At 63.0% G+C, this 12,544-nt stretch overlaps 1 protein-coding gene across 1 annotated transcript in view; it reads right to left on the minus strand.

Annotated features, from left to right (window-relative positions):
* Positions 1 to 12,437, minus strand: part of PCNX3 (pecanex 3) — an 18,752-nt gene extending 6,315 nt beyond the window's left edge. Inside the window, exons 1-26 of the mRNA XM_027855996.1 lie at positions 12,255 to 12,437; positions 12,047 to 12,146; positions 11,858 to 11,897; positions 11,629 to 11,724; positions 10,315 to 11,481; positions 10,032 to 10,158; positions 9,774 to 9,949; positions 9,406 to 9,502; positions 8,686 to 8,821; positions 8,111 to 8,271; positions 7,357 to 7,510; positions 7,160 to 7,192; positions 6,754 to 6,925; positions 6,550 to 6,660; positions 6,372 to 6,463; positions 6,124 to 6,233; positions 5,882 to 5,987; positions 5,563 to 5,655; positions 4,944 to 5,094; positions 3,497 to 3,641; positions 3,153 to 3,330; positions 2,657 to 2,765; positions 2,287 to 2,416; positions 1,822 to 1,880; positions 1,511 to 1,726; positions 154 to 407 (exon numbers count right to left, since the gene is read on the minus strand). Coding sequence (XP_027711797.1) covers positions 154 to 407; positions 1,511 to 1,726; positions 1,822 to 1,880; positions 2,287 to 2,416; positions 2,657 to 2,765; positions 3,153 to 3,330; positions 3,497 to 3,641; positions 4,944 to 5,094; positions 5,563 to 5,655; positions 5,882 to 5,987; positions 6,124 to 6,233; positions 6,372 to 6,463; positions 6,550 to 6,660; positions 6,754 to 6,925; positions 7,160 to 7,192; positions 7,357 to 7,510; positions 8,111 to 8,271; positions 8,686 to 8,821; positions 9,406 to 9,502; positions 9,774 to 9,949; positions 10,032 to 10,158; positions 10,315 to 11,481; positions 11,629 to 11,724; positions 11,858 to 11,897; positions 12,047 to 12,146; positions 12,255 to 12,427 — 4,386 coding nt within the window. The 5' untranslated portion in view covers positions 12,428 to 12,437. The remainder of the gene's footprint in view (positions 1 to 153; positions 408 to 1,510; positions 1,727 to 1,821; positions 1,881 to 2,286; positions 2,417 to 2,656; positions 2,766 to 3,152; positions 3,331 to 3,496; positions 3,642 to 4,943; positions 5,095 to 5,562; positions 5,656 to 5,881; positions 5,988 to 6,123; positions 6,234 to 6,371; positions 6,464 to 6,549; positions 6,661 to 6,753; positions 6,926 to 7,159; positions 7,193 to 7,356; positions 7,511 to 8,110; positions 8,272 to 8,685; positions 8,822 to 9,405; positions 9,503 to 9,773; positions 9,950 to 10,031; positions 10,159 to 10,314; positions 11,482 to 11,628; positions 11,725 to 11,857; positions 11,898 to 12,046; positions 12,147 to 12,254) is intronic.
* Positions 12,438 to 12,544: the final 107 nt, after the last annotated feature.

Below are 12,544 nucleotides of genomic sequence, written 5' to 3' on the forward strand. Positions count from 1 at the left end.
ACACACACACACACAAACACACAGAGACACAGAGATACACACACAGATACAGACACACACAAACACACACAGAGACAGACACAGACAAACACACAGAGACGCAGACGCAGACACACACACACACCCTTCCTATCCTGCCCCTGCCGCCAGTACCTTGACGTAGTAGGTGATGAGGATCTTCCTGAGGTCAAACACCTGCAGCATGGAGGCGGCGTTGTTGTCACTGATGCTGTAGCCCTCCAGCACGTACTTGCTGGCGGTCACTTCCCAGGCCAGCCAGCGCTGCCCAAAGGCGGCATTGAAGGACAGCACGCGGGGCAGGTGGCCCGGCTCACAGCAGCAGCAGCCCTCGTCCTCTTCCACGCCCTCCGTGATGGCCTCCACCTCGCGCTGTTGGCAGTAGGTCCCTGCGAGGAGAACAGCGGGGACTGAGGACAGCAGCCAGCTTCCAGGGTCCCGCCCCCTCCCTTTCCGCCCTGGCTCTGCTGCTAACTAGCCAGGGCACGCTGGTCAAGCCCTGTGCAAAGACACAGGACACAGGCTGGGGGAGGGAGGAGCATGCCGCCTTCAACTCTCTGCCGGGTGCCCAGGGGGCAGATGGATTCTGCCTGCCCTCCTCAGTGGCAAGGCTGCTAACGCCAGGTACCGCGTTCCCCATCACCAGCGCCTGTCAGGGCTGCCAGGAGGGCATTCCTATCCCACTGGGCTGGGGTTTCATGCCTCCTCCAGCCCCCGTGCATTCCAGCATCAGGAACCTGTGACTAGGTGACCTCATGGACCCCTCTACCACCCGCTGAGCACCTCGGGCCTCCTCGATCACACCCCGAGTTCTGGGAGGCAGGTGGTGAAGCCGCCTTCTCCAACTTGGAGCGCCTCTGCTCTTTCTATGGGGGCCTTTCCCCATCGCTCCTCCTTCATTCTAGAGCCTTCCCTGTCCATTCTCTCCAACCGATCTTGTCCAGGCCATGTCTGTGTGTGGCTGTTTACAGGTTGTCTCTCCCATTAGACTGGGAGCTCCTTGAGGGCAGGAACTATCTTTTGCCTTCTTCTACATCCCCAGTGGTTAGCACAGTGCCCGGCACCCAGCAGGCGCCTAATCAATGCTTACTGACTGCTCCTGCTCTCCCCTCTGCCCACACACACACACACAGACACCATCACCTCCGCACACCTGCCTGGAACTTGCCCTCCAATCCTCCAGGTGGGCTCAGTCATGGCTGTCCCGCCCCACCATGGGCTGTCCCTTGGAGATCCCAGCCTTACACACCTGAACACAGTTCTCTGCCCACCCCCACCCCCCTTCTGGAGGACCTAGGACTTCACACTGTGTGAATTCTCAGTGAGGGAGGCCCCCGTAACAGCGGGAGCCTGCCACCGTCCCACAGCTTACAGGCCTGCCTCTCTACGGCCCTCGACCCCCTCCCGGGGAGGCAGGCAGGCCTCCTCTACCTACGTCTCCAGAGGGCAGCCCCGGCCCTGCCGGCACCCCTTGAGCCCCACAGCAGCTTACCCCGAAACTCCAGGCCCCGCAGCTGGAAGGTGACAAGCCCGTTGCCGACCTCAATGAGGTGCACCAGGGCATTGAGGTAGTCAGAGGCCAGGATGAAGCAGTCCCCGGGGCTGTAGTTCCCCCAGCGGCCGAGGGCCAGGTCACCACACAGCGTGTGCTGCAGGGAGCGTGTCAGATGCTCGTAGAATATGGAGTTGAGGTTGTTGTCATCGGCACCTGTTGCCAGGGACAGGCAAATAGGTGAGGGGATGCCATTCCCCCACAAAGTCTCCCCCGAGGACACCGCAGACAACCAGGGAGTGGGTACGCACCCGGGTTCCGATCCAGCTGGGTGGCCAGGCGGGTGTTGGAGTGATCCACGCGCTTAGTGCTGTGGGGGAGGAGCAAAGGCGTCAGCACTGCCCCCCCCAGACGGGGAGAGAAGGGGACAGCCCTGCTCACAGTCTCCATAGCTAACAGCTGTGACCCCAGGCCCAACTCCTAACTCTGTCGTCCCGCCCCAGCCAGGCTTACCTGCCCCCCGACCTTCCGGTTTACCCACCCAAGCTGCGTCAGTCATCCTCACCTCCTCACCACAGCCCCACTCAGTTCTGGATCCGTGTTTGTACTCAGCCAGCCCCCCGGCCCCCTGCTTTTGCTAGCCAGACCCCATTTCATCCTGCCCTGGCCTATGGCTCCAGATCTCCCAGCCAGACTGGGAGCTCCTCGAAGTGAAGAATCAGCAACACACAGCCAGTGAAACAAACGCCCAGGCCGCCCCTCACGCTATCACTCACTTGTAGTCCCGTTCCCAAAACTTGAGGGGCCGAGCGTAGGACATCAGAAAGACGGCACTACCCAGCAGGGGGTTGAGAGGAGTAGAGAAGAGGGCAGAAAGCAGTGCCTGCACAAACAGCATGGCAGAGTCTGCAGCCAGGGGTCAAGGTGGTAGCTGGGAGAGTTGGCATGGAAGCTGTAGCCCCCCCCAGCCTTCCCCTGCCCTCCATTCCCCTGCCCATCCCCCCTAAGCCTTCCCCTGCCCTCCATTCCCCCCCCCCAGCCTTCCCCTGCCCCCCCAACCCCACTCCAAGCCTTTCTCCACCCCCTGCCTGTCTTTTTGTTGCTTCCTGCACCCTCCCTCCCCACACAGGCCGTCCCACAGGGTACGGGGCACAGCAAAGGGCTGGGCGAAGGCGTGGAAGGCTGAGCCCCAGGTGATCTGCCAAGGGGCGATGTAGGTGAGCACAAAGCGGAGTTTGTACAGCAGGTCCCACAGCTGCAGAGGGGAACATGGGGAGACACAGGGTTAGCAGGGGCTCTGCTCCAGCCATGCCCCCAAACAAGACAGGTCAGGCTAGGGGCTGCGGCTGTCTCCTTGCCTGTTCTCCCTGGACCAGCTGTGGACTTTGGCTCCAGCCCATGAGAGCTCTCAGGACGCAGAGGGCAACACCAGCAGTCTGACTGCCCTGAACCCCGTCACACAGGGAGGCCTGGGATTGCCGCCCTCCTTCTCTGGCCCAGGGCAGGGAGCACAGGGGATGGGGCAGAGACGGGGCATGTGCACGTCCGAGGGGCCACGATCTCCTCAGATCCCTCCTTGGGGGGGGCAGGTGGCAACACGTGGCAGGGCAGAGTGGGGATCTGGAGGATGTGGCGGCCTCACCTTGCTGCAGAGCAGGGACATGAGGAAGTAGTCCAGCAGGAAGCCCTGGGAGAGGCGTGGATAGTCAAAGTGGAAGAGCAGGACCGTGAAGGCCAAGGTCAGGTACTGCTGGGGCGGGCAGCAGAACGCCGAGCGCAGAAGCTTCAGTCCGGCCACGGTCATCAGGAGGGCCCGACAGCTGGGGGCAGAGGGCCATCAGATCACCCGGCCCTGGCCCGGTCAGGCTCGTGCCATCAACTCCACCCCTGACGAGGATGGGGAAGGTGGGGATCCCCCAAAGAGCCCCAGGATCCGGGGATCCAGTCAGGCCCCGCCCCCCGCAGCAGCCCAGGGGCCCCCCTCACTAGAGACAGAATCTGTCTGGGCGACCGCTGACAGCGTGGGCGTCGCCTGTGAGAGCGTTGAGCACCACGGCCGGGTAGATGAGGTACTTCTCCACACACTGGAGCCAAGCGTACAGCTTCTCGAACCACATGAGCTGCGCCGCGCCTGGGGAGAGCCAAAGCCTGTCGGGCGGAGGCCTGGACCGCCTGAGGCGAGGCGGGCCAAGCGCCACGTGGCGTGCCCGGCGTCACTAGGCTGGCAGACAGGGGTGGGTGCTGGGATTTAAGGCCTCATCCTGCTACTCCAGCGACCCCGGGGGCTGACGAGAGTGACGTCCTCCCTCTACACAAAAGCTCAATCTCGGGCCAAGAGAGCCAGCTGGTGGATCAGCTGCCAGCAAAAGCCCGCGGCCCAGAGTCGGAGACCCCGGCCCCTGAATGAACCTCCTTCCTAAGATGACCCAAAGCCCCTGCCAGCTCTCCGAGCAGGTGAAATTCAAACCATCTTGGACTGCACATGAGTCACAACCATGAAGTACCTACTATGTGACCAGAGCCGTGCTAGGCCCTGGGCACACACTAGGCTCCGCTAAGGGACGAGTGACCCCAGTGCGAGCAGAGGCCAGGGAGGGCCGGGAGGGCTGCTGCGGGAGCCACACTGGCCAGGTGGTCAAGGGGCGGGAAGAAGCAGCCAAGAGGGACTGCCAGGTTGCAAACCCTCGGAGGGTTTGACCTGGAGAAGGAGAATGGGTCTTTGTGTCGGGCCTGGTGACGCAGTGACACCCCGTCACAACTGGCAGAGGGGCGCTGAAAGGAAGCAAATCTCCAGGTGACCGGGCACTGAGACGGGCAGCACGCGCAGGCACCTGGCGGGCCACCTTCCCTAGCTGTTCTCCCTGGTTAAAGAGGGCAAGGGAGGGGAAGAGGGGACTACTTCCCACATTGACTGTGCTGTGGAAACCAAAGGCACCAGCATCAGAGACAGGTGGCAGTTGGCTCTTGGGCCACGCTGAAGGGGAGGTGTGGCCAGGGCGCCAGGGAACCGCTCGTCTCCGAGGTCCCTTCTGGCAAGGGGAGCTCTGTGCTAGGACCCCAGGGGCCCAGAGCAGAAGGAGAAAGGCTTCCCTGATCCCTGCCATAAGAGGGAGTACAGGCTTTTTGCCACGGGGCACCCTCCTCAAAGGCACAGTGATGGGAATCAGCCAAGGGACGGCTCTCTCAATTTGTTCACAATCATAGAAAGACCCCAGGGACCATTCGGTCGATCCAGAGATTTTACAGATGAGGAACCTGGCACCAAGTGGGGTTAGAGAGCGGAAGTTCCCTGACTGAGGGCAGGTCCTGCTTCATTTCTGCCTCTGTGGGCCCAGCGCCTGGCTCTTGGGGGCGCTCGGCAGATGCCAGCTGGCCTAAGTGGCTTTCGGGCAGAGCCTGGCCTCACCCCCGGGGCCGTGGGGGCGTCACTCACTGCGCACTTCAAACTGGCTATACTCCTGGGACTTGAGCACGGGCTGGGAGAGGCAGAACCAAGGAAGCTGCTTGCGGAGCTGAGGCAGGAGGTAATGGGTGAGGAAGCCCACCAGGCCGGCCAGCGAGTAGAGGACAAAACCCAGAACAGACTGCACAGAGAAGACAGGAGGCACAGAGAAGTCAGGCAGGAGCCGCCACCAGCCGGTGTGCCCAGCTGCCCTCGTGGATGGCCGGTCAGCACTAGGGGGGCAGGGGGACCGACAGCAGATGCTCGGAAACGTGGCTTTTACTGAGTGAGAGTGGGAGTGGGAAGAACTGGTGTCTCTGACCCATCCTGGCCATGGGAGACCCTGGTACAGAGTGCTTCAAAGCAGCCCACAGACTAAATTGCAGACTGGGAGCTGACCCGCAGCACTAGGAGGGAGTCTCCTCACCTCAGAGTTCCCCGGAATACTAAAGCTACCGAGCCAGGCCTTCTGTCCCTCGGACTCAGAGAGAGGTGGGGGAGGGTGTGCAGAGGCGGCCTTGAGAGGGACAGCGACAGGCAAAATGGGGAAGCCCGAGGCCGCAGCAGTGACAGCAGTGGGGCTGGGGCCGGACCCTGGGTCCACACCCACCTTGAGGGCAATGAAGACGGTGCTGGCGCTGATGGCAAAGCTGAGCACGGCGATCACTGGGCACATCACAAGGTCTGAGTGCAAGATCTCCCGCTGGGGGTGGGGGGGAGGCAGGGATGCTATTCAGTGGAACCTACCCATCCTGCCCATGTGCCCACCCCCGTGCCGCTCTCCTCTCAAATTCCAGATGCAGCTCCAGATCAGCCTCCCACCACCCACCCATCCTCCTGAGCTTTCTCCAACCCTGGAGAGCATTCCAAGTCCCTGCCACACTGCCCTGATCCCATACACCAGCAGCCACACTGACCCACAGTCTTACCACAGACTGCCTCAGTTTGCCAGGCAGTGGGTCTGGGGCTTCTGCACGAGGGGTCTCTAGATTCCGCTCCTCCAGGTCAGGGAAAAGCTTGGTGCGTATTAGCGACCTGGTAGAGATTGAAAAGAATGAGACGTGAAAAACACGTCTCGTGGCATGGGGAGCGTGACAGGAAAAAGGGGGTGCGAGGCACTGGCATTTTCAGGTGGGTGGAGAGCAGAGGGGACTGGGGGGCCTGTACAGACCAGAGGACGGTGGGGTCGCTGCTCTGGCGGCTGAGGTGGTAGGATATCGCCATCAGAAGGCCACAGAAGACAGAGAAGAGCACAGGCACATGCTGATCTGGCCACGGGGCCTGCAGCGGGGAGAGCAGATGGGAGATGGAGGGACAGACCGAGAGAAAGGGGCCTGAAGCCTCTCCCCAGGTTCTCTGTCGCCATTCCCACAATCTCCCACTGCTGCCCCAAGGCCCGGATGGAGGCTCTGTCCCTACCTTGATGGCGCCCAGACAGAAGCCGTAGAGCAGCGTCGCCGCCAGCAAGCTCCGCAGGAGGCTATACAGAGCAGTGAGGGGGCTGGTGGTCGCTAGGAGGGAGGGGAGGCAGTCAGGCCCGGCTCTCCTCCAGCACCCCCCGCTCCCGACCCACCTGCCTCCAGAGGCCCCAGCATACCTGTGCCCCCAAAGCCGTGCATGTCAATCTGCTCAAGCAGGTACATGAGGCAGGTGTTGACCTGGGGCAGGAGGCCCAGGAGGAAGACGACAGGGAAGCACAGGGTGAAGACTGCGGGGACATCGGGGAGGGAGCCGTCAGCTTCTGCCCCGAAGCCCGGAGAAGTCCCCCCCCAACCCGAGCGCGCCTACCCGGCCTCCTCACCGGTGGCAACATCACGGGCGCAAAAGAAGAAGGGGGCGGAGAAGAGAGTGAGGCCATAGAGGGAGACGGGAGGGAAGGGCAGGGCCGAGCCCAGGGCATCCAGCAGCCAGATGAGGAGGCAGGAGCAACAGAAATAGACCGGCCGGCTGTAGGCGATCACCCAGTTGTGACCCTAGAGAAGGAGCAGACGGGCGCCTCCTGGACTTGGGGCCCTCTCGGCCCGCAAGCATCCCCCCCGTAGAATGAAGCCCAGGCTCTGAGCCTGCCCCCCGACCAGACGAGGCCCAGGCCTCAAGAGGTACCCCACCCCAACCCCCAACAGACACAGCTCTGGCCTCCGACTCCCTACCCTGAACTAGGACAAACCCACTTCCTAAGCTGGCGACGAGAAACAGCAGGTACTCACATGCATGGGAGAGGCAGCGTCAGGCTGGACGCTCTGCAAAAAACGGGAACCACGGTTTCCAAAGGGCCTAGCCGATGGGAACGGGATCGAGAGGAAGCGGGGGTCTGGGGGCCGTGAGCTCAGGGAAGAGGGGCTGGGCCAGGCAGGGTCAGAGGGTCAGAGGGTGCTCGGGGGAGGGGGTCCGGAAGGGGCCTGACCTTGAGAAGCGAGTACTGGCAGGAAGCAATGACCAGGCAGAACTGGAAGACCCAGATGTCCCTGAAGAAGCCCTTGAGGAGCAGCAGGTAGCCCAGGAAGGCCACCAGACTGCCCAGCCACACCACGAAGACGTTCTCCAGCACCCCCCGGGTCCTGTGGGGGTCGCCGGGTCAGCGGCTGGCCAACGGCCCGGTGCCCCCTGCCCTGCCCTCCCCTGGAGGCGGAGCCTGCTTTGATGGGAAAGCCCTCTGCTGTGGAGCAGAGCGCACTACCGTGTCCTGGTGAACCAAAGACGCTGGGGGCCAGGGCGGTCTCCCCTCTGCATCATCAAGCATTTATCAAACGGATCCCACATGCCGGGGTCCACAGTGGGCCCAGGGCCTAGCACCGTGCTAGCCACACAGCAGGGCTTCCATGAAGGCTTGCTGAACAGAGGTGAAACCAGGCCCTGGGTGCACCTCAGGGGCAGAGGCTGGCAGGCCAGGGTGGCCCGGGGCCTCTTGGTCAGTCCCACCTCCTCCCTGCCCTGCCGAGCCTGGGCACTCACTGGGCGTTCTGGGGGCTAGGCACGGGCACACTGCCCACAGGCCGACGCCTGCTAGCCACCAACGGGACGTCAAACCCCCTCACTGGGCCGAGGTTAACGGCTTAGCTCCTTAGAGCCACCCTCCCTTCCTGTTTCTCCCAGACCGGCCAGGCTCACGTCTGTACTGCCCAACTCTTTCCCAGGGCTGGGCGGGGGGTGGGACTCACCGGTCCAGCAGGGCCAGCAGGGCCAGCCGCTCGTAACGCACGGGGGTCCAGCGGCCAGGGAGGAGCCAGTACTTGTAGCTGTGCTGAGGCCGGGGGGGTGCCTCCTCCATGAGGGTCTGCTCCTGGGACTCATGCAGGGAATCCTGGTCCAGTAAGTCAAACTGCCGGCACCACCCACAGACATTAGGCCCAAGGGTCTCCTCCCCAGACAACCACCACAGCTCTAGTGAAACCTCCGTGCGTCTCAGTGCCAGAGAGATCCCCAAGCCAACCTACATCTGGAAAAACATTCCCCTCGAGAGTAGGGAAGGGACGTGCAAACTTCCCAGACGGCTGACTCCACTGTCAAATGCGAATCGTATGGAAGATTTTTCCTAAAGCCTAAGAATGCCTCTTTGCAACTGCACTGTGGAGTTGAGCTCGGCGCCTCTCGCAAACTCTGGGAGCGGTCTGGCTTGTCAGAGCCTCTCAGAGGATCAAGGACCCAAGGCTCGGACAGCCAGCTCAGCCCTTCAGCCTGGTCCTGACCCGTTCTCCTTCCAGACCCAGGCCCCTATTCCCAGTTCCCTTCTCACCTCGGGTATTTCTAGGGGCACCCTCCGGACCTGCATCCCCTGTAACACCACAGGCCGGGGCTGTAGCAAGGCCAGACCTCCCGCTGCCTCGGGGACCTCCGCAGAGTGAAAGCTGGAGGAATGAGAGTGGCGGTCCCTGGACGGAGAGGGAGAGAAGGAGAGAGAGATAAGAGAGGAAGAGAGAGGGAGGAAAAGAAAAAGGAGAGGAGAGAGGGAGAGGGACAGATAAAAAGATAGAGACAGAGAGAGACGGGACGCAGAGGGAGCAGACCTCAGGGCCTGGGGGACAGAGAGCCAGAGTCGGGAAGGACAAAGACTGACAGAAGAGCGTGACTCCAGCCCTGGCACCCAGGGCATCCCCGATCGCCATGACCAGCAAAGTGACTGACAGTGAGGATGGGAAGGCTTGGGAAGGATAGGGAGGGACAGGGAGAGACACGTGCTAGGGAGATCTCCCTCTGCCATCTTCCTCCTCCTCCAGCTGTCCATCGCTGGTCCCTCACCCATGCAGGCACTGGCTCATGCCCTAGGGTGACCAGTCCTTTTAAGGTGTTGGGGTCCCAGAGGAGTTTCTCAGAGGGGATGAAGAATTTTGACACCCAGGGGTAGATTCCTTCCCCAGACCCCAGCCTCCAACTGCAAGAGAGATGCCAAGGCTGCCACTCGGATGTGCAGCAAGGAAGATTCTGGCCTAGCCAAGCATGGAGTGAGGCTACTTACCAGGCCCCATTGGTCCCTTGCTCCCCACTAACTTGCTGTCCCACAGGGTTTTCGTAGCCACCCCCAGCCAGGCCAAAGGTGTAGGAACGCCGCACCCCTAGGAGCAAGAAAGAGAGCATGTCAGGGAGGCGAGGCCCCGGCCCCAAAGCCCCCCCGCACCCCCAGGGAAGGGGCAGACCAGAAACTGGGCCTCTACAGGACCCGAGAGTCTGAGTGCTGACTTCCTCATTTCCCGACCAGAGGGAGCCACGGAACGTCCCCAAGCCTGTTTCTCCTGCTGAGCAGCGGGTTCCACCTCGAAGACTTATTGTGAGGAAGGGGCTGCGTCAGGGGGCCCGGGAACAGGGGGCCGCGCTGGGAGGACTCACCGCTCTCATCGTAGAAGTAGTGCACGGCGCCTTCTGAGGTATCATCAAAGGTGCAAGCCTCGTGCACGTTGGCTCCGGACCGTGGCAGCAGCAGAGACGAAGCAAAGTGGAGGGCAGAAGGCAGGGTCAGGGCTCGCGAGTGGGAGGCCGCGCGGCCTCGCTGGGCTTCCGGCAGGCTGGAGACCACAGGCACCCGTCAGCACCCAAGGGAGGCTCGAAGGAGTTCCCTGGAAGGTGGGGAGACTGGGGCCAGCTCACCTGGGGGGAGAGCCCATGACAGAGGAGGGCGGGGTGGGGTTGCTCCCGGCATTGTGGCGCCTCCGGATCGCCTGAGTCCGCCGCACGCTGCTCGACCGGTCCCGCTTGGTACCCTCCTCGGCGGCCCCTCCGAAAGAACCCCATATACCCAGGTGTTACCCCTCTGCTCTTGGGTTCCCAGAGCGCCACCCTCACCCCACCCAGGACCGGCTCGATTCTGGCACAGACCACGTCCGACGCTCAGATCTCACCCCCCTCCCCATCCTGCACGTCCTTCACTCACCACCCCCAACTGCTCCTTCCTCCTGGAGCTCCCCCCGCCAACCGGGCTGGTTGGCGGCGGGCCCCCTTTGGCTCCCGAGGGCAAAGCTGTCCGACGGTGGCAGGGAGGCCGAGGCCACCGCCAGCTCGCCCCCAGCCTGGGCCTCTAGCTCTGCTTTGGAGCCTGCCAGGGGGGCCCGGAGACCGTCGCCCCCGGCCCCATCCATGCTGAGCACCCGGGCGTGCGTCTTGGCACTGGCAGTGCTGGGGGTCCGCTGAGCTCCATAGGGACGCTTGGGGGGCACCGTGGCCCCTTCTTCGGCCCCTCTGGGGGCCCGCCGCTTCCGGGGCCCACCCCCAGCCCCTCTAGACCCCTCGGGGGAGTAACAGGAAGTGGAGGACGAGCTGTCAGTGCTGAAGCGTCTCTGGGACCGAAGACTGGAAGCAGGGCTGAGCTCACTGCCCTCGCTCGTGTCCTCGTCCTCAAAAAAGCCGCCCCCTTCCAGCAGGGGGCGGCCTGGGGCAGGGTAAGAGCGTCGGGAGGCTCGGCGTGGAGGGGAGTGCCGACGGATCGGGGTTCTGCGTTTGCCGGGCCGAAGCAGGGCCAGGTCCTTGGGTCGGACGACCGGGAGGGGATCGGGGCCCCCCGGTGGAGTCCCAGCTCCGATCACCGTGTCGAAGGAGCGCAGGGTATCGTCGGAGGGGACCCCGACGTCTGGGGAGGGGGGCAGGTCGCCTTCCGACGGTGGATCTGTGTCACTGCCATCCCTGGGGTGGCCCGTGGGAGGACTGTCCAGGTGCGTGGAATTGGTTTTCTCACTCTTAAAGCTGCTCAGGGTCTCCTTGTCGGTGCCGCTGTAACAGGAGTCGGAGGAGCCAGCCTTCTGGGGCACGGGGTCCCCCGAGCCTCGGCGGTCCAGGGGCCGATAACCAGCTCCCCCACGCCTCTCCTTGCGGCTGCTGGTGCGCACGAGCGGCCGGTCGGGAAGAGTCAGATTCAGGAAGCTTTTGCTCAACTCCTGGCTGAGGCTCCCTTTGAGCAGGGGGCTCATGGGAGTGTTGGCCCCACTTTCTCCACTCCAGGGAGTCCCCCTGTTTCCAGCCAGGGGAGAACGCTCTGAGGAGTCTGTGCTGGGCAGTGAAGGCTCTGGGGGAGGAGGCCCTGGGGGAGTCTGGGGGAGATCCCCAACTAGAAGGGAAACAAATCAGAGAAAGAAGAGTTGTCCCGCGTTCTGGGAGGGAGGGCACAGGCACTCAAGGGCTGGTAGAGTGAGGCCCAGGCCTCCCGTCTCCTCAGCCCCCCTCCCAGGTCCCCCCCACCTCCAGGCCCACTCACGCAGCTTCTCCGGGGAGCTCAGCTTCAGCATCTCCCGGTCGGCTGCAGTCAAAATCACGTTGTTGCTGCCCTGCTCTCGAACTAGCTCCTTGATGTCTGCAACGTAAACGGGCCAGTCAGCTCTGACCCCGCCAAACACTCACAAGAAGGCAGGGGTCCTGGGACCAGGCCTGTGCACCTGCCCCAAGAGGATCTCCAAGCCGCCATGGAGGAAGCCACAAGCTCTCACCTCTCAGAGACCCAGAGTCCTCTACCCGGGGGAACAGCTCCTGATAAAGGAGAAAGACGGGAGTCAGAGGGAACAATTCACAGGCTACGTGGGTGAAGTCCCCAGACCAAGGAGGACCATGCGAGGGACAGAGGCCCTGGAACCCACGGGACAGAGTTCCCCATTCCCCAACCTAGAGGGCCGGCTCACCGTGACCTGATTGAAACCGAACACGGAATGCTGGGAGCTGCAGCGTACGGGGGGCGTGGAGCTCACTTTCCGAAACACCGTCATCTCCACGCCAGGATCCCTGAGGGTTTCGGGGCGAGTAGGTCAGGACCTGCCGTGCCAAGCTGACGCCCTGCAGCCTCTTTCCCACAAAGCGGGGGGCCGTGCCCTTTCACTCGGCCCATCCTACCTGGGCACGTCGCTGTCCCCGGGGGCAGGCTCTTCCTCCGCCTCCCCCAGAGTGGAGTTCCTCTTCTCCACGATCTCCCCCTGGTCGAACATGGCGTGGAGCCGGTAGTTCACCGTCTTGATGGTGGTGAAGATGACGGCCACCACCAGGCAGTACACGGCTGCCACCAGCATGCTGGGGGGCAGAACCTGGGGGCAGGGAGAGGCGCTGAGTGGGGCCGCCCTGGCCTCCATCCCGCAGCCTCCCAGAAGCTAAGGCGGCCAGCAAGTCTGCGGGGCGAGGGGAGGGGA

This window comes from Vombatus ursinus, unplaced genomic scaffold, assembly GCF_900497805.2.
Source record: "Vombatus ursinus unplaced genomic scaffold, bare-nosed wombat genome assembly UNPS02011369.1, whole genome shotgun sequence".
In the NCBI taxonomy this organism is placed as follows: Eukaryota; Metazoa; Chordata; class Mammalia; order Diprotodontia; family Vombatidae; genus Vombatus; species Vombatus ursinus.